Raw genomic sequence first — 18,349 nt, 5'->3', positions numbered from 1 at the left:
TTCTTTCCATGAGACAAGGTCTCACCATATAGTTCTGGCTGTCCTGGAACCCACTATTTAGAGCAGGAAAACCTCGAATTCTCAAGTGCTGGGTTTTAAAGGTATATGCACTACAGCTAGTGGACTTTCTTTTAAGTAAGGGTTTCCTGTAAGGCAGCTACTTGATCTCACTGAAATTTTGCTATGTTTTAAAGTGCTGGATACTTTAATTTACATTAAGTACTCAGAAATAGTATATTCTAAGTCATTTTTTTCTTCTCTTGGTTTGCAGGAAGTGCTCAGATATTAAAACAGATGCACAAACAGTCACACATGCAAATAAAAAGAGGAAACAGTTGGATGGGAACTTCAAAATCACATGACTGGTGACTAAGTTAAATCTTTCCTCCTTACTGTTAGTCCGATGATCTTCCTGGCGAGTTTAAAGTATCGGAGATACTAAATCATGTTGCCGTTTATTCTCTTTTCGACGCTGCTTTCTCCCATATTTACTGAATCTGAGAAGCAACAGTGGATCTGCAACTCCTCCGATGCAATTATTTCCTACCGTTATTGTGGTAAGTGGCCCGGCAACAAATAACTGTGGCACCAATTATTTTGAGAGAAAGTTTTCAGTGAACCTGAAACTGGAGCGCAGGCAGGAATGCTGCTCCAGCTGTGCGGCGGCTGCGGTCTGGGGTGGGGGTGGGGTGGGGAGGTGGAGAGGAGCAAGACCGACCACTTCCGGATGCGGCTCTCGCGCCCCCCCCCCGCCCCCCGCCCCCTCGTCCTCCCTAGAGCTCTGAATTGCTTTTACTTCTGTTGCTGACTGTGGTTAAGCTCTCTCCACTCTGAGCCCAGTTTCAGGTTCTTCTGAGTTCTAGTAGAATTGTTTGCTTCTGAGTCCCAGCCTCGACACAAACTGGTTCCACCTGAGGAACCTAAGTCATAACGCTTCCTGGTGGGGTTTCAGCTCCAGCCTGTGGTCCTAGAGGGCTCTTGGAAGCGTCTTTCTTCCTCACTAACCGTGTGATCTTGAGCAATGTACTTAGACATTCTTTGCCTCACTTTTTTTTTTTTTAATTTGCAAAATGAAAGTGATTTTAGAATTCACTGCGTGAGTTACTTGACAATGATTTTTATAATGATTTTGGATTTATGCAGTAATTATTACTCTATATTGAAATCTGTTTCGAGACAGGGTCTCTCTATATTGCTGCAACTGGCCCGGAATTCACTGCATAGAGCAGACTGGGCTGGAAATCACAGAGATCTGCCTGTCTCTACCTCCTGGGATTAAAGATATGTGTTGCCACACCCAGCTTATTTTATTATTTTTTCAGCCAAGGCATAAGTATATAGCATTGGCTGGCCGGGAACTCATAAAGATAGATACACATGCCTCTGCCTTTTGAGTTATTTGCTTACTTTTTGAGACAGAGCTTTATTTTGTATCACAGGCTGCCTGGAACTGACTGTATAGCCTATGCTGGTCTCAAACTCATGCTCTCTGTTGCCTCGACCTCTCCAGTGCTAGAGCTGCAGATATTTTTCAGCTGAACTAAACTCTGGTGCCGTTGGATCATAGCTAATGCTGTTGCCACACTACAACTCCTCATTGGCAAATGCCTGAGAGCAGAAGACCTAGCACAGGACTTGAGAGTTGTTTCAATCTGTTTCCTCTTACTGTTGCTCAGTTGGTTGGATGTCCAATTTCTGCCCCCTCTAGGAATGTCTGGATGTTTGAAAGGTAGTGCCTTCTAAAATGCCAGTTCTATGAAAAGCAAGATCATAGCCTAATTGTCTGGAAGTGGAGCAGGGAATTTATAAATGTACTTTGAGGACTCCTGCATTTCAAATTGGTTATTTTGGGGGACTGGCTTGTGGAACACTCTGACCAGCGCTAATAACTATTCACCTCTGGGGCATTAGGAAGGTCCTCAGTCTGCTAGCCTCTGTTTTCCTCTCCCTTTTGGCCCCCTGTTGTGTGCTTGTGTGTGTGTGTGTGTGTTTGTGTGTGTGTTTCCCTACCTGTATATTGTATATGCTGATGCCCTCAGAAGCCAGAAGAGGGTGTCAGATTCCCTGGAACTGCCTGATATGGGCGGTAGGAGTTGAATCTGGGTCCTCTGCTAGTGCCTTAACCATGGAGGCCCCTGTGTAGTCCCTAGCCTCCCTCTTTTGGTATTACATGGTGACTCTTCATATGCTTAATTAATAATGTATAATAACTATTATTCTGTTTTACTCTTTTTGAAAAAATAATTATTTATTTTATGTATATAAGGACAGTATAGTAGCCATGGCTGCTGGGAATTGAACTTAGGACCTCTGAAAAGCAGTCAATGCTTTTAACTGCTGAGCCATCTCTCTAGCCCTGAGGGGCTTTATTCTTTTATTAACAATTTAGCTGTCTTTGTTAAGGCCTAGGTAAAATATTCAGGCCTAGGTAACTGGTACCTGTCTAGCCTGCCATGTTGTGTCGTTACTAATATTATAAGGAAACTTTCTCATATGCTGTTACTAGGATGTTCTGTGCTTTAGTGTTCTTGGAAACCAATCACAATAGAAGTCAGCTAGAACTGTTTTGTATAATTAGCCACAATAAACTTGGAACTGAACCAACCACCCAGCAGCACTTCCTGAACTGGTGTATAATCTTTTCTAGTATTTGCTTTTATAAGATACCCTGGGATGGATCCCAACATGAGGAATACCTGCACCTATTTCCATTTTGAGTAAGGGTCGAATAAAGTTTAAGTTCCCAAGACCTCCCTGGGAACTGATATCCTATTTGGTAGAAGGAGACATGCATATGGGTAGCTGACATACTGGCTGGGAAGTTAAGACATGAGTGTTAGACAAGGCATGTCCCCTGCCACAGGATACCCACAACAAAGAGGAGCAGCATAAGTGTACAACAAAGACATGGGCCTAAGGAAATCCCCCTGAATCCTAATTGGTGGAACAAGTTGGCACAGACGTCTGTAGAACTCAGGCTTAAAAAGCCCTATAGGATCTTGACAAGATGTTGCAGTCAGCTCCTAAGTCTGGCCTGTGGCTCTGATTGATCAGTCCTGAGTCATATGCTCAGTAAACTATTTCCATTTGTCTGAGATCAGTGTTCATGTGGTTTGTGAGGCAACTCCTGGAGCCCAACATTTGATTGGTTGGTTATTTTTTGAGATAGAGTCTCTCTATGTAGCCCTGGCTGTTATGGAATTTGGTATGTAGATCAGGCTTGCCTCAAACACACAGAGACCTGTCTCTCTCTGCCTCCTGAGTGCTGGAGGTAAAGACATGGGATACCACACCTGGCATATATCTGTGTGCCTTTGACTTTTGATGAGACTTTCAGAGGTAGAATTTGACCCTTAGCTCTGTAATACCAGTAAATTCTGTGGACCTGCTCCAGAATCCACTGACCCAGGTGGGAAGAAAGCAACAAGGGCTCTTTACCCTATGGCATGTGCCCATAACAGAGCGTTACCAGTCCTCTGCCTGGGAGAGTCCAGGAAGACAAAAATAACACCCTATGGAAAGCATTAATTTCTGTAGAATTGGTACTTGAGTATTGTTGCCAGTGATACCTAGGTCAGTCCTGACTGTGAGTATGAGTTCCAAAATGGAGACTAGAGAATTCTTCTTCAGGCAGGCGTAGTTATTTTGGCTTGTCTTAACAAGTGGCTAGCCTGGGGGACTTAAATGTGAAACATTTATTTTGGACTGATCTGGAATACAAAATGAAGATTTTGACACATTTGGATTCCCTTTGGCTAGCTGAAGAGGTGCTATGGTTGTTGAATGTAAATTTTCAGCCAAAATCATGTCAAAATCTATCTGTAACTGTAATAGCATTAAAAAGTGGGAAATTTTTTTTGTTGTTTGTTTTTTGAAGCAGGGTTTCACTGTAAACCAAGCTGACCTAGAACTTACTCTGTAGTACAGTCTAGCCCAGACTAGCCTTAAAATTCATGGGTATTCTCCCAACTCAGCCCCTGGGTGCTAAGAGTACAGCACATACCACCACATCTGGCTTATATGGTAACCATTTAATGGCCATTAAAATTTTACTTGGGTTCGGCAATGTTTCATGCTTCTAATTCTAGCACTCATTAGGTTTAGGTAGGAAGACTATTGCAATTTTGAGGCCAGCCTGGTCTACATAGTGAGTGCTTAGGCCAGCATGGGCTAGAGAATAAGCTCTTGTGTCACAAAACAAAAATGAACAAATATGTAGTTTATCCTAAAGAATCTGGCTGACGTACTTGCTTACTTTTCATACATTAATTTATTTAGTGGTGCTTGGGCCTGAATTGCACATGTCTAAGCATGCATTTTAGCATTGAGCTACATCCCTTACCCAACTTGAATTTATTCTGAACAGGCATCCACCATCTCTCAACATCTACCCCAGGAAGATAGACTGTTTAATCCACACTCATCAGAATTCCAGGACTAGTGAGATGGGTATTAATTATTTCTGGATTCCTTGGAGAACTGGAGGTGCTAAAAGACTATGTCAGTTTTTTCTCTTACTATGAAAAGCTGAGATTTGGGAGCTTCCATCTTTGCCTATGCTAAGCAGAGTGGAGAACCAGGAAATAGTGTCTACCAGCTCAGACTTCTGCTTTCCTTCTTCCCTGAGCAGCTAGACTGTATGAGCCTATTAGAATTCCAAGATGCACAGCCTGGAGCTAGATTGGTGAGCTAGATTGGAAGGGTTAGGGTTCTGGGCATGTAGGTGAAACAGAGAGATGAGAAGCTACTTCCTAATTGTGTGGTGGTATTCGGGTAAGGGCCACTGAAGAGACGATGTCCTGAATCTTTGTAGTGATACTAATGAGTACACTTTGTATGTTTGCAGGTACTGGAGTCTTTTTATTACTTTCTGGCTTTTTTCACATGGAATTTGCACTTACTTGTGGAGATAAACCTAGGTCTTCATATTCAACTTATACTGCAACTGTCATTCTTCTAGAGAGATATTTTTATCAATCTTCATTTGTTCTCATTATAAAATTTTAGTAAAAAAGCATCTTTTGGGGCTGACATTCAGAATGCTATATGTATTGAAAGTTCTTTATATAGTAACATTTTCTTTATTCCTTTTAGATCACATGAAATTCCCTATTTCAATTAGTTCTGAGCCCTGTATAAGATTGCGGGGAACTGATGGAGTTTTGCATGTTGCGCTCATTCCAAGTAAGTACAAACTGTCATTCTTGTAGTGAGCTATAAAGGACTCCAGAAATTCAGAATAATTCTATTCCAAATATGTTTGTTATCTATTGCTGTGTTATAAGTTATCACAGTCTTAGTCTTAGGTTTAACAACACACATATCTATTGCCTTTGTGGGATGGTAGCCTGGGCATGGCTTACCCACGTCATTCAGGGTCCCTCATAAAGATATGATAGAGATTGTGATCAGATTGTAGAGGAGCTGTTTCTCAGTTCACATGGTTGTCGGCAGTATTCAGTATTCAGTTTCTGGATTCTGGCTATTGGCTACATTGGGACTTATTACTTTAGCTGGTTGCTTCCTCTAAGCTGGCAAGGGTAACAAGATGAAAGAGTGTTATATGGCTTGAACAAGAACGTGATGCTGTCATTTTTGCTGTATTCTACAACTCAGTCATATGGTTTTACACAGATATAAGATAGAAATGAGAATAATTTGAGCCTACTAATAATGGGTGGCTGTTGTCAGCTGTTAGCTACTCAGCTGGTGAGAAGTAATTGAGTTTTTATTGGAGAATCTGTATATGAGCAAGCCAGTATTTTTTATTGTTTTTAATTTTTATTCCCCCCTCACTTCCTCTTTCCTTCCCTCCCTCCTGACCCCAGAATTTGTGTGTGGGTGTGTGTTCATGCGCGTGCATGTGAGCGTGCTCATGTGAGTGTGAGTACCTGAGGAGGCCAGAAGATGCTCTTGGCTTTCTTAGGGCTGGAGTTACAGGTAGTTATGAGCTGTCTGGTGCGAGTTATGGGAAACCAACCCCAGTGCTTTTTTTTTTTTTTTTTTTCGAGACAGGGTTTCTCTGTGTAGCCCTGGCTGTCCTGGAACTCACTCTGTAGACCAGGCTGGCCTCGAACTCAGAAATCCGCCTGCCTCTGCTGCCCCAGTGCTCTTGAGAACAGCAAGCACTGTTACACACTGAACCATCTTTCCATCCCCAGGACTCTTTACTCTTAAAGATGACCTCCTTGGGGGATGTGGTCTTGCATGTATGTGTGATGCCTTCCATTCAATCTCTAGCATGAGAGGGAGGTTCTTTCTAGAAAACAGATAGTGGTGATGGCATGAGAGAAGACGCTGTGTTTACTTCGTGTTCTATTCCGTTTCCCTCTCTGTGTTTCATAACTTCTCAGCATGTGAAGACCAATGATGGGTGTGAAAATACAAATGCTCATCCTCTCCCATTAGCCAGCCAATGCTGCTTGCTTCCTCTAAGCCCTGGGGTTCAGAAAATGAATTCTTAAGATTTTTTTCAGAGGGAGGGGGAAAGAGCATCTCATTTTGTAGCACTGGCTGTCCTGGAACTCACTATGTAGACCAGGCTGGCCTCATACTCACAGAGCAGCTTGCTCTGCCTCCTGAGTCATAGGTTTAAAGGCGTGAACTGCCACGTCTGGCTCCCAGGAAATGAATTCTTATCCTTAGCACTATGGTCTCCATTTTCAGCATAGCATGTTTTATATCTTGCAAAGTGCTATCATTATAAATAATGGGCTTTCATAAATGACATGTTTTTATTATTTTACTTATGTGGATATGTGTCTATCTCTGTGTATGTTTGCCCTATGTGTAGATACCTATGGAGGCCAGGGTGTAGCGTTAGATTCTATGGAGCTGGAGTTACAGATAGGTGGATGTGAGCTGCCCAATATGAATGCTGGGCACTGAACTTGGATCTTTAGAAGAACACTCTTAACCACTGAGTCATCTCCCAAGCCCTTAATAACAATATTTTGTTGTTCTCCTCTTTCCTTCTGCCCTATGAGAAAGATGTCACTAAGTAGCCCAAACTACATAAAGCTTACTACATAGCCCAAATTGGCCTTGGACTTGTAAAAATCTTCCTGCCTCTGCCTCCCAAGACCTGGGTTATATGTCTATCCCACTATGCCCAGTATCATGTAGGTAAGCTTAAAGAAACATTCCTTCTTCCTCAGGTTGTAGATGTCCATTTTATAAGAAAAAAAAAAAAGCAGTTGAGAATTTGAGAACGAAGCTGAGTTGGTGGCACACGCCTTTAGTCCCAGCTCTTGGCCAGAAGCAGGTGGACCTCTGTGAGTTCAAGACCTACCTTGATTATATAGTGAGTTCAAGGACAGCCAAAGCTACATAGTGAGACTCTGTCTTGAGAGAGAGAGAGAGAGAGAGAGAGAGAGAGAGAGAGAGAGAGAGAGAAGAACTTAAGGATGATAAACAAGATTGGCTGTTAGTTTCCTTAAATCTAAATGTAGAATTTTTTCTTTGATACACTGGCCCAGTACTTGTTCAGTCATTAGGATGATTCTGTCAGGACAGCTGAAAAAAATAATAAAAAAAAAAAAGTGTTAAGCCCTAAAGAGGGGCAGGGAGAAGAGTCTAGAGATTCTATGAAGTAGAAGTACATACAAGTCATGGGGATGGAGTGTAGCTCACTGGTAAAGTCTTGGCTTGTGAACCACCCTACAAGAATCTGCCCGTTCAGCAGAAGAGACAGATCTTTAGGGTAACTTGGACGGGTGAAATGACAGGCCGAAGCCTCTGTGGCTGCAGAGCACAAGATGATTCAGCTCTGCTTGTTCTGCTTTCTTGGCCAAGAGCAAACAAAACAGTAGAAATTTTGACCCAGTTATGGCTCTGCAATTTCTCTTTTATTGTCTCCAGTCTCTGGTGTGCCTTATCCTCAGGTGTTAGCGAGTGATGATTTACACAGTAAGTGATCTCACTTTCAGATGGATCCTTTCCTCTTTAAAAAAAAAAGCTGTATTTCCAGATCCAAATACTGCTGCTACTGCTGCTGCTGCTGCTACATCAGCACTCAGGGTTCTCTGAAAGGCAGAGCCCAAGAAGGAACTAAACAAATTAGACATTGCAGAAGTTCAGACTGTTGTGCAGGTCTGATGCCTTTGAAAAGTAGAAGGAGCCAACATGGTGTTCAGTCCTTGCAGTCACATGGGACAGAAGCAGGAGGATTGTTTGAATTCATGAGCTTGAGGCTGGCCTGTACTATCTGGCAAGGCCATGTTTCAAACTAAAAAAGAACCATAAGAACCCACTCACTTAACCCATTAGCCAACCAACCAAAAAAGAAAAGGGAAATGGAAGAAGCTTACCATGATCATCAATCCAAAATGGGCCTGAGCGACTCTCAGCTAAGTCAGCGAGGATTCCACAGTATAAAGATTGCCTGTTGTGTTTCAAGGCAGGGGTTGGAGCTGTGTCGTAATAATTAAGAGTACTTGTTGTTCTTCTGTGTAACAGAGTTCAGTTCCGAAGACCCATTTGGAGCCCCTCACAACCTCATGTAGCTGCAGGTCCAAGGTCTGATCTCCTCAGGTATCTGCGGGCACTTGCACACACATATGAGTTCTCTCACACAGACATACATATAAAGACTTAAAAGTCAATCAATGGGGCCTAGAGAGCTGACTCAGTGGTTAGGCACGTTAGCTGCTCTTGCAGAGGATCTGAGTTTGAGTCCCAGCACATACATGGTCACTAAGAACTGTCTGTACCTCCAGTTCCAGGAGATGAATGCCCTCTTCTGGCCTTTGAGGTACCAGGCAGGCAAGTGGTTCACAAACATAGAAAAAACATCAAAACATACCGAAAAATAAAATAAAACAATTTTTTTTAATTAAAAAAAAAATCAGGAGCTGGATGTGGTGGCTCACACCTTTAATCCCAGCACTTGGGAATCAGAAGGAGGAGGATCTCTGTGAGTTTGAGGCCAGCCTGGTCTACATAAGAGTTCTAGGCCAGTCAAGGCTACGTAGTGAGACCCTGTCTCAAAATCAATCAATCGATTGATCAACCAATCAGTCAATCAGCCACTTAGAAACAAACTTACAAGAACAGCTTGTGTCAAGGGCCACTGAGGTGTTTGATCATTTCAGGGTCAGCTTGTCCAAGTGTAAGGCTGTAGTTGAGTGCTAAATAGATCTAAGCTTCTGCAGTGATGGACAGTCTGCCAACCACCTCCTTACTACAGTTTCTTTAGCAGGAAATTTGAGTGATAAACCTTCATTGCTGTCACAAATATGTTAGTTATTCATTGAATATCACATAATAATGTATACTAATCCAGTAACAAAATATCAAGTAATAAAATAATTGTTTAGTCATTTTCTTAAAGTACTTCACAATTACGATACCTAGAATTTACTATAATCTCTATAAAGTAGGGAGTCCATTCATAAAACCAGGCTCATTTTTTTTATGGATCTGTTTCTTTTTTTTTCTTTTTATGGTTCTGTTTCTACCTAAATTTAATAAGAGCTATAATTATAAGCTTGAGTCAACAATTGAATAGGAATAGAAATTATATATTTGGTACTTCTCAGGGTTACGATCGAGTCTTTGTATAATAGAAACAAATTGACAAACAATTCTGTGTAATAAGTCCCTTCAGTGTTATTTCTGGCAGCTCCTGGAGTTACCCTAAGCAAGCTCAAAAATACTTCCTTTTGTTCCCTCATGATGGCCACTATTTCTCATCTCCTACTCTAACACTCATGTTGCTGTCCTTGACCAGCTAAGTCTCAGAAATGGCATGTCATTATAATCATTGTTGATAATGTGACCATGGTCATTTCCAAGGCCAAAGGCGTCTCAAGATAGAAACCACTGAGGTATCAAAGCAGAACTTCCTTTCATGGAGTCACTGAAGACTTGAATCATGCTGGGCCTCATGGAGATTGTCACACAGAATAGCAGTGCTGTCTGATGTGCGTGCAACATACAACTTTAACTCTGTGTCTCATGAATTCCTTATAAAATCAGCTCTTCCATTCATACATATATAAATCTTGCTTTTAGAGAGTCCATAGACCAATTTCTTTTTTAAAAGATTAACTGTTCCATAGTAGCCTTTTCCATACCTAATCCAGGAAGCAGGAATGTGGAGAAAACATGGGCTTGGATCAATATGTGCCTCTGCTGACGCTGTGGTAGTACGAATTAAAAGGAGGCTGGTGATATTCAGTAGCAGAAGGGTTCTACTGCCAGTGAAGTGGACTAAAGTAGAAAGTAGAAAAGATCAACTATTAGATACAAACTTATTGATTTATTTAGTGATTTATTTAAAGGGTTGCTTGTCCTGCCTTTTGGCCAAGCACGACTTTAGTTGCTTCCTTTAGTTGCTGAAACAGGATAACATGGAGAATAGCTGAAATAATTGGTTGTTGCCTTTAACAACCTTCTGACTGGCACATGTGCTTCTTGCTTGCTTGCCCACCTCAGCTTGTGGCTTTAAGGTATAAAATGGGGATGCAAATGGGAACCAGGATCAAAGCCTTTCATGAGCTGTGCTGGCTGCCGTCCATTGGTGACAGCTCTCCTCTATTCTCATTGGTGTCAGAGCACTTTTTCCAGAAAGACTCCTGTAACGCCAGTTTGCTGCTGCTGCTGCTGAGAAACTCACATTTGAGTTTTTTCTGTGAGGGAACTGAAAAACATTTGATTAAAGGTGTAGAATAAATATATGATCACATGGCACCTAAAGCCAGGGAGAATGTTCATGGTGAAAACTGAGAACTGAAGATGAATCCTGAGAAAGAAGAATCAGTGACATAAAGAGGAGTCAGAGGTGTTGGGAAAAGCAGAAAGAAGGTGGGAGAAACAGCCTCAAAGACAGCTGGGAGACCAGAAAGTTGCTTTTGAGTAAATTGGAAGCTAAGCTGATCTACCTAGTGGTTTCCAGGCCAGCCAAGGGTACACAATGAGACCCTGTCTAATATAATATATATCATAATCATATATCACATACATATAATATGTATAACACACACACACACACACACACACACACACACACACACACACACGTATCTTTTCCCTTTGGGACAAATGAATAATTCTGGAGAATCAGGAAAATGTGTTTTTACTGAGATTCTCTATCATCTGTCTATGTATCATCTCTCCATCTGTCTATCTTATTACTGAGAATTGAAATCAGGGATTTCTACTTACTATGGCAAGTGCTGCACCTCTGACCTATGTAATAAATTCTTTTTACTTTATATTTTGTGACAGGATCTATATTACCAAGGAGTTGCCTTGAGCCTGTCTGTAGCCCAGACAGATGTTGGACTTGTGAGCCTCCTGCTTTGCTCATCTTGTTTGTTTATTTTTGAGCCATGATTTCTTTATGTAGACCAGGCTAGCCTTCAATTCAGAGAGACCTGCCTGCCTGTGCCTCTGGAATGCTGGGATTAAAGGAATGTGCCACCACACTTGGTCTTTAATTCTGTTCTTTAGAAAATGTTCATCCGTACTTCAAAAGGTGTTGAGCTGATAACTCCCAGTCTCCTCTTTCTGTCCTTTGAGTTTTCTGAGTATGCTCATCAAAACCGAAAATCTTACGACTTTGCAAGTTTTCATGATCAAGCTCTAAGTATTTCTGTTTTTTTTCTTTTTTCTTTTCTTTTTTCTTTTTTTTTTTTGTAGTTTTGGGGGAGCGGGTGTTTTACATAGCTGTCACTGTGAAACACTCAATTTTGCTACAAAATTGCCTTCTTCGAACTTTAATTTTATCTTTGTTTTGTTTGTTGTTTGTTTTTGGAGACAGGGTTTCTCTGTGTAGCCCTGGCTGTCCTGGAACTCACTCTGTGGACCAGGCTGGCCTCGAACTCAGAAATCTGCCTGCCTCTGCCTCCCAAGTGCTGGGATTAAAGGCGTGCACCACCACTGCCTGGCTAATTTTTATCTTTGTAATAAGGATATTAACACTTCATAGACAGCTGTGATGATCAAGTGAGGCATATAGGAGAAAAGTACAAGGCACCCACTAAGGGCACAATAAATACTCAGTGTCAAAGAACATTTGACTGGAGGGATTTAATGGAATATTTTTTTCTTTCTAAGGAGGAAACTTAAAAAATTTATATTTCAACCTATTCATCAATGTCAACTCCATAGAGTTGCCAAAGCGCAAGGAAATTGTTTGCCATGGATATGATGATGATTATTCTTTTTGTAAAGCTCTGAAAGGAGGTAAGCATTTGACTTCTACTACTTATTTTTTTCTATTTGGCTTTCTTTCTTTCTTTCTTTCTTTCTTTCTTTCTTTCTCTCATTAATCATTTCATTTGTTTACATCTCAAATGATATTCCACTTTCTGGTTACCCCTCCACCAAACTCCCATCCCACATCTGCCCTTTCCCCCCTTCCCTTTGCCTGTATGAAGGTGTTCCCCCACTCACCCACCCTTTCCTGCCTCACCGTTCCAGCATCCCCCTACACTGGGGCATCAAACCTCCCTGGGACCAAGGGCCTCCCCTCATTGCTGTCAGGGAAGGCTATCTTCTGCCACATATGTATCTGGAGCCATGGATCCCTCCAGGTACACTCCTTGGTTGGTGCAGACTGTAATTCTTTATGAGACTATTAGGACAAGGAAACTCTGCACACATGAAACTCCCTTACTGATAATAATGCTTGGGTTCTCTCCAAAGTTTTATTCTTTGAAGCATAAGTATTTTACAGTCGTGTGTCCGCATGGTGCATCATGGATGCATTTGAAGGGACATTACATTTTCACCTTTTCAGATGAAGATTTCACATTTACTCTTGGCTACAGATGTCATTTTCTACATATTCCCTGCATGGCTTTCAGCATGCACTTGTCTGAGTTTTCTGTGCACTTATGTTGGCTTCTTTAATAATCTTTTCTCTTTGTTTGAATCCTGGAGTTGTTGTTACTACTACCATCATTATTGGCTTTTGGGAGTAGAATGTCACTTTAGCCCTGGATGGTATCAAATTCTTTATGCAGTCAAGGGTGGCTTTGAACTTCCTAATCTTCAGGCCTCCATCTCTCCTTTTTTTGCTGTTGTTGATATTTTTCAGATAGAGTCTTTCAATGTGGTCCAGGCTGTTCTGGAGCTTACTATGTAGACCAGGCTGCCCTAGAACTCACATGCTTGCCTATGCTTCCAAAGTGCAGGGATTAAAGGCATTTGCCACTATATCTGGATATCCTTTTGTGGCGGGAGAGCCTACCTTGGAGACTGGGGGCTTGCCTAGATGCGCATCTGCATACTGCAGGTCTGTACACCACGTGCTTGCCTGGTACCCGAGGAGGCTACAGGAAAATGTTGGTCCCTTGAAGCTGGAGTTGCAGATGCTTGTGAATCAGTGTGTAGGTGCTGGGAATTGAACCTGGGTTCTCTGAAAGAGCAGCCAGTACCCTTAACTGTTGAGATGTCTCTCCAGCCCCTTGTAAATTTCTCTAGAACAACTATTTTGCAATGATTCCACACATTCTCTGTGGGATTATATTGAAATTCTATCAGAATTTTTTGTTTCCTTTTTTTGATATCTAAGATGTGCTAGAATCAGCATAGCCTGCCTGATTACGTTCTCTCCATTCTTTCAAAAAAATATCTGTTGAACATAATCTGAGCAGGCCATGACTTTGTTCCCAGATATGTGAAGTTGGATGGTTATGGATCCTTCTTTAAAAACTCACTGTGTCGGGCTGGGGAGATGGCTCATTGGTTAAGAGTATTGACTCTTCTGGAGGTTCTGAGTTCAATTTCCAGCAACTACATGGTGGCTCACAACCATCTGTAATGGGATCTGATGCCCTCTTCTGGTGTGTCTGAAGAGAGCAACAGTGTATTCATAGACACAAAATAAACAAATAATTCTTAAAAAAAAAAAAAGACCCCCACTGTGTCCTAGAAAAGACAATTTACAGAGGAAGGTCACAACAGGAGTATGCTGTTAGTTTTATCTATGTAGTTGTCTAATACTGGTGATAGGAAGACACATATAAATCTTCAGATAATTTCAGTATCGTGTTCAATCTGAGAACAGAGGGTGAGGAGGAACATTCTGTGGAGAGGGAAGAACAGATGTAAGTCTATCCAGCCACACTTGGAGAGTGGTTTCTGTCCTTCTTTTCTCTTTGTTCTGGAGTACAATATGCTTGTGAGGAATTGCTGCAGATGAACTGACAAAAGGGGGTGGTGTGAGGATGTAAGTCACACCGAGGATGTTGGTCTGTATCCTATGGTAAGTAGGAAGTGATGACCCACTGAGATTTCCATTTTTGTAAATAAATGGTGTCCTAATGGCAGGAGGTGGCTGTGGCAGGCAACTTCCTCTGAAGGAAGAAGACCCAGGAGATTATGAGAGACCATTAGGAATTCAAACATAGCATCCCTGGGCTCAGAGATGAGATGGTGGAAGAACATACAGGGAGACTTAAAGAAAATGGCAGGGCATCCTAAGATATTTACTGTGGCAGTGAAAGATTAGGTAACCCTTGAGGGCTGGTGATCTGACATCTCTGAGTGTATTATCTGAGGTGATGTGTTTCAAAGAAAGGACAGTTTTGAAATAGAAAGATAACAAGTTCTGGTTTGAGTATGTTGAGCTCAAGATAATTTTGGAACATTCAAATAAACATGTCCATCTGGCATCTGAGCATGTGGGCCCAGAGCTAAGGACAGATTTAAGAAGCACTGATATGGGGGCTAGGGAGATGGCTCAGTGGATAAGAGCATTGGCTGCTCTTCCAGAGGACCCATGTTCAATCCCAGCATGCACATAATAGCTCACAGCTGTCTGTAACTCCAGTTCCAGGGGTATGGGACCCTTACACAGACATACATGCAGGCAAAACACCAATGCACATAAAATAAATCCTGAATGACAAACAAGATAAAGCAAAAACCAAGGACTGAAGGGATCAAGAGATCCCAGAAGCCAGAGATTCAAAATTTCAAGTTCTGTGTGTTTAAAATAAAGTAAAAATTACTCACAATCTTACCACTTCTTACACCTTCTCCCCTTGTTCTTTTAAAACAATACACATTCATGTATAAATAAATGTCTATTTCAAGGCATCTGAAACTCAATAAGTCTTCTAGCCTTGTCACTGTAATCTTGTGTATAAAGATGCTATAGCTAAGTGCCACTAATTGGTTGCTTAAAATAACACAGATTTAGAGGGCAGAAGTGTGCTGTCAGGTGCCAGCAGGGTCATATTCCCTCAGAAGTTTCCAGGGGAGGATCTATTTCAGCCCACTCTCCAAGTTTCTGGTAGCCTAAGCTGCTTCTTAATTCACAGATAGCCATTTCCTCCTTAGCTGTTCACATTGTATTTTGTCTGTTTCAGCATCCAGATCCCTGCCCCAACCCCCCTTTAAAATAAGGACCAGCCAATGAGCTTTTGGGCCCATCTCAGTGACCTCATATTAACTTGATTCAGTTTATAGTACCATCTGAGTCTTGGTTCCTGCTACCTGTGTGGCCAAGAGAGCTGATCTGGGACGACCGGTAATATGTGTGGAGCGTGTTGGAAGAAGACAGAGGGACCAGAGAAGGGTTTCTGTTTTTCTTTTCTCTGATCCAGTTTGGATATTTTCTGGTTTCTTCGGTGAACTTAGAGACCTCTAGCTAATTCTCTATCAAGACAGAGAGGGACAACTGCTCAGGATGAGCTCTGACAGACAGACAGACAGACAGACCCATAACAAAGAGGCCTGGCCAGCAGAAGAGGCTTAGACTCTTGCCTGATCTGCTAAGTGTTTCTGTAGTCCACTGGATGAAACCCCAGCTGTCCTTCTCAGGCCTCCTGTCACAGCAACTTCCTTTCTTCTTTCCTTAACAAATGTGTTATGATTGGCTTCCCAGTGACACCCCAGGCACAGAAGCGCTTTATGATTGTACTCTTGAAATTTCTAATAATTTTCCCAGAGAGTTTTATAAGTAAAACTTGAGGAGACAATGGTGTGTGTGCCCACCTTCTTCGCTGGGTGGTTCTTTGTTCTAAGACTGTAACCCCAAATGTATTATATTTTATAATATAAGTTTACTAAAGCTCAAGACATTCCAGCTTGTTATTGTCTTCATGCCTAATGTACTGAGATAGGAAGGTTGAGAATTTGAGGCCATCTTGGGCTACACAGGAAGATCCTGACTCAAAAAAAAAAAACCACCTAAGAAAAACAACTAAGTTGGTGAGAAGGTCCATTAGGTAAACATGCTTGCCATCTTGCAGAGCCTGATAGCTTGAATTTCATTTCTGGAACCTTCTTGGTAGAGGAAGAGAGGTGACTACCATAAGTTGTCTTATGAACCCACTTTGATGGCTGTGCACATGTGCACGCACAATTTTGCCACTATTTCTATTGTTTGACATTTAAACATGTATACCTTTCTGACCTCACCTCTACCCCAAGTTCACTATTTTGTTGTCTGGTTTTTCTTGTTTATCTGCATCTATGCTGGGTGACTTGTGGAGGGCCAGCCCCATGGCCGCTTGTTGAAATAGAGGCAAAATTCTTAGGCTTCTTGGTGGTGTGATTGGAAAGAGTGTAAGTATTCTATCTGTATTTGAACCTTCTCGAGGGGGATATAGTTCAGATGGGATTGTGCCAGGTATGCATGAGGCCTCAGGGTCAATCCTCAGTGGTACTGAAAAGAGAAATGAAACAAAGCAAAAAGAAACATTTTTCCTGCATCTAGAGAAATTCTTATCTGTTATACCCAGCTATAGGGGCAGCAATATATCTAAAAGACATGCACATATATAATCTAGTTTCATGCATATTTTCTTCAATTCACTGAGACAGGTCTTAAAAACTCAGATGCCCTAGGAGATGATATATGGGCTGGTATAGGGAGAGGTGCTTGCATATCTGAGTGTTCGTGTAGGGCACTGAGGCTGGTATAGGAGGAGAATAAATAGAGTATGGGGGTTATTTCTCTATATTTTTTTTCTCAGAAATGCTTCTGATATTAGTAAGGACATTCTAGAAAACTAGACTTTATATTTTTAAAAAATCACCTAAAATGACTAATAATGTTTGTTTCTTGTTTTCAGAGACTGTGAATACATCAATACCATTTTCCTTTGAGGGAATACTATTTCCTAAGGTATTATTCAAGAAGTATTTTGTGCTTTCTTAACCTTTTGCATGTTGTAATAGAAACATGGGTTTCTGTAAATAGACACCATGACCATGGAAACACTTATAAAGGAAGATTTTCTTTGGGGCTGGCTTATAGGTTCAGAGGTTTAGTTCATAATCATCAGGGCTGGAAGCACAGCAGCACACAGGCCAACATGGTGCTAGAGAAGGAGCCAAGAGTTCTACATCTGGACTGAAGGAGCAAGGAGAGAGTGACATTGGGCCTGGCTTGAGTATCTGAAACCTCAAAGCCCAACTCCATAGTGACACACTTTCTCCCACAAAGCCACACCTTCTAATAATGCTACTCCCTGGTGACCAAACCATTCAAATCTATGAGTCTATGGGGGCCATTCTTATTCAAACCTCCACATGTGTCAAGATTTATTTATTTATTGGTTTTTTCGTGACAGGGTTTCTCTGTGTAGTCTTGGCTGTCCTGGAACTCACTCTGTAGACCAGGCTGGCCTTGAACTCAGAAATCCACCTGCCTCTGCCTCCCAAGTGCTGGGATTAAAGGTGTGCGCCGCCACCACCCGGCTGTGTCAAGATTTAAAACAAGCAATTCACCACTTTAAAGAATAGCGATTCAGTTGATACACGTTCAAGGTAGTGTGGCCACAGTCAAGAATAGTTTTTTAAATTAAGATGGTTAAGAGTTTTGGTTTTAGGTATTTTGTTATTATTTCTATTGTAGAGCCTGGGGAAATTGCATATAAGATAGTTTCTTTTTCTTGTCATTGTTTCCCTTTAACATACATACCTAACATAATAAGAATGTTCATCATTGACTGATGGTCTTCATATAAATGTATTAGCCAAGGACCATGGATAAGTCAACCCCATTAGTTAATGGTTAATACTTGAATAGTTAACACACTATTTGTGTGTTAGGCTACTATGTTGTATAATTGTTTAGAATAAAAATCACATAGATTTAAGGACTAGAGAAAAGATTCAATGGTTAAGAGCACTTATTGCTTTCTAAGAGGACCTGAGTTAATTCTCAGCTCCCACAAGAGTACCTCACAGCTGTAACTACAGATCCAGGGGGTCGGATGACTTCTTTTGGCCTCTTGGGTCACTGAATACACATGGGGCACATTCATATATACACACAGGCAAAATACATCCGTAACATAAAAATAAACAAATCCTTTTTTAAAAAATTACATAAATTGTAAACTTATTTTTATTTAAGATTTGCTTTCTTGGGCACTTTGCTTGG

At 41.4% G+C, this 18,349-nt stretch overlaps 1 protein-coding gene across 1 annotated transcript in view; it reads left to right on the top strand.

Moving 5' to 3' along the window:
- Nucleotides 1–271: 271 nt before the first annotated feature.
- Nucleotides 272–18,349, top strand: part of Ly96 (lymphocyte antigen 96) — a 19,823-nt gene continuing 1,745 nt past the window's right edge. Inside the window, exons 1-4 of the mRNA XM_028770276.1 lie at nt 272–557; nt 5,095–5,184; nt 12,061–12,189; nt 17,034–17,086. Coding sequence (XP_028626109.1) covers nt 446–557; nt 5,095–5,184; nt 12,061–12,189; nt 17,034–17,086 — 384 coding nt within the window. The 5' untranslated portion in view covers nt 272–445. The remainder of the gene's footprint in view (nt 558–5,094; nt 5,185–12,060; nt 12,190–17,033; nt 17,087–18,349) is intronic.

This window comes from Grammomys surdaster, unplaced genomic scaffold (genome assembly GCF_004785775.1).
Source record: "Grammomys surdaster isolate TR1022 unplaced genomic scaffold, NIH_TR_1.0 64, whole genome shotgun sequence".
Taxonomy (NCBI): domain Eukaryota; kingdom Metazoa; phylum Chordata; class Mammalia; order Rodentia; family Muridae; genus Grammomys; species Grammomys surdaster.
Note: the sequence above shows the minus strand (reverse complement) of the source record. Positions and strands in the feature narration are given on the sequence as shown.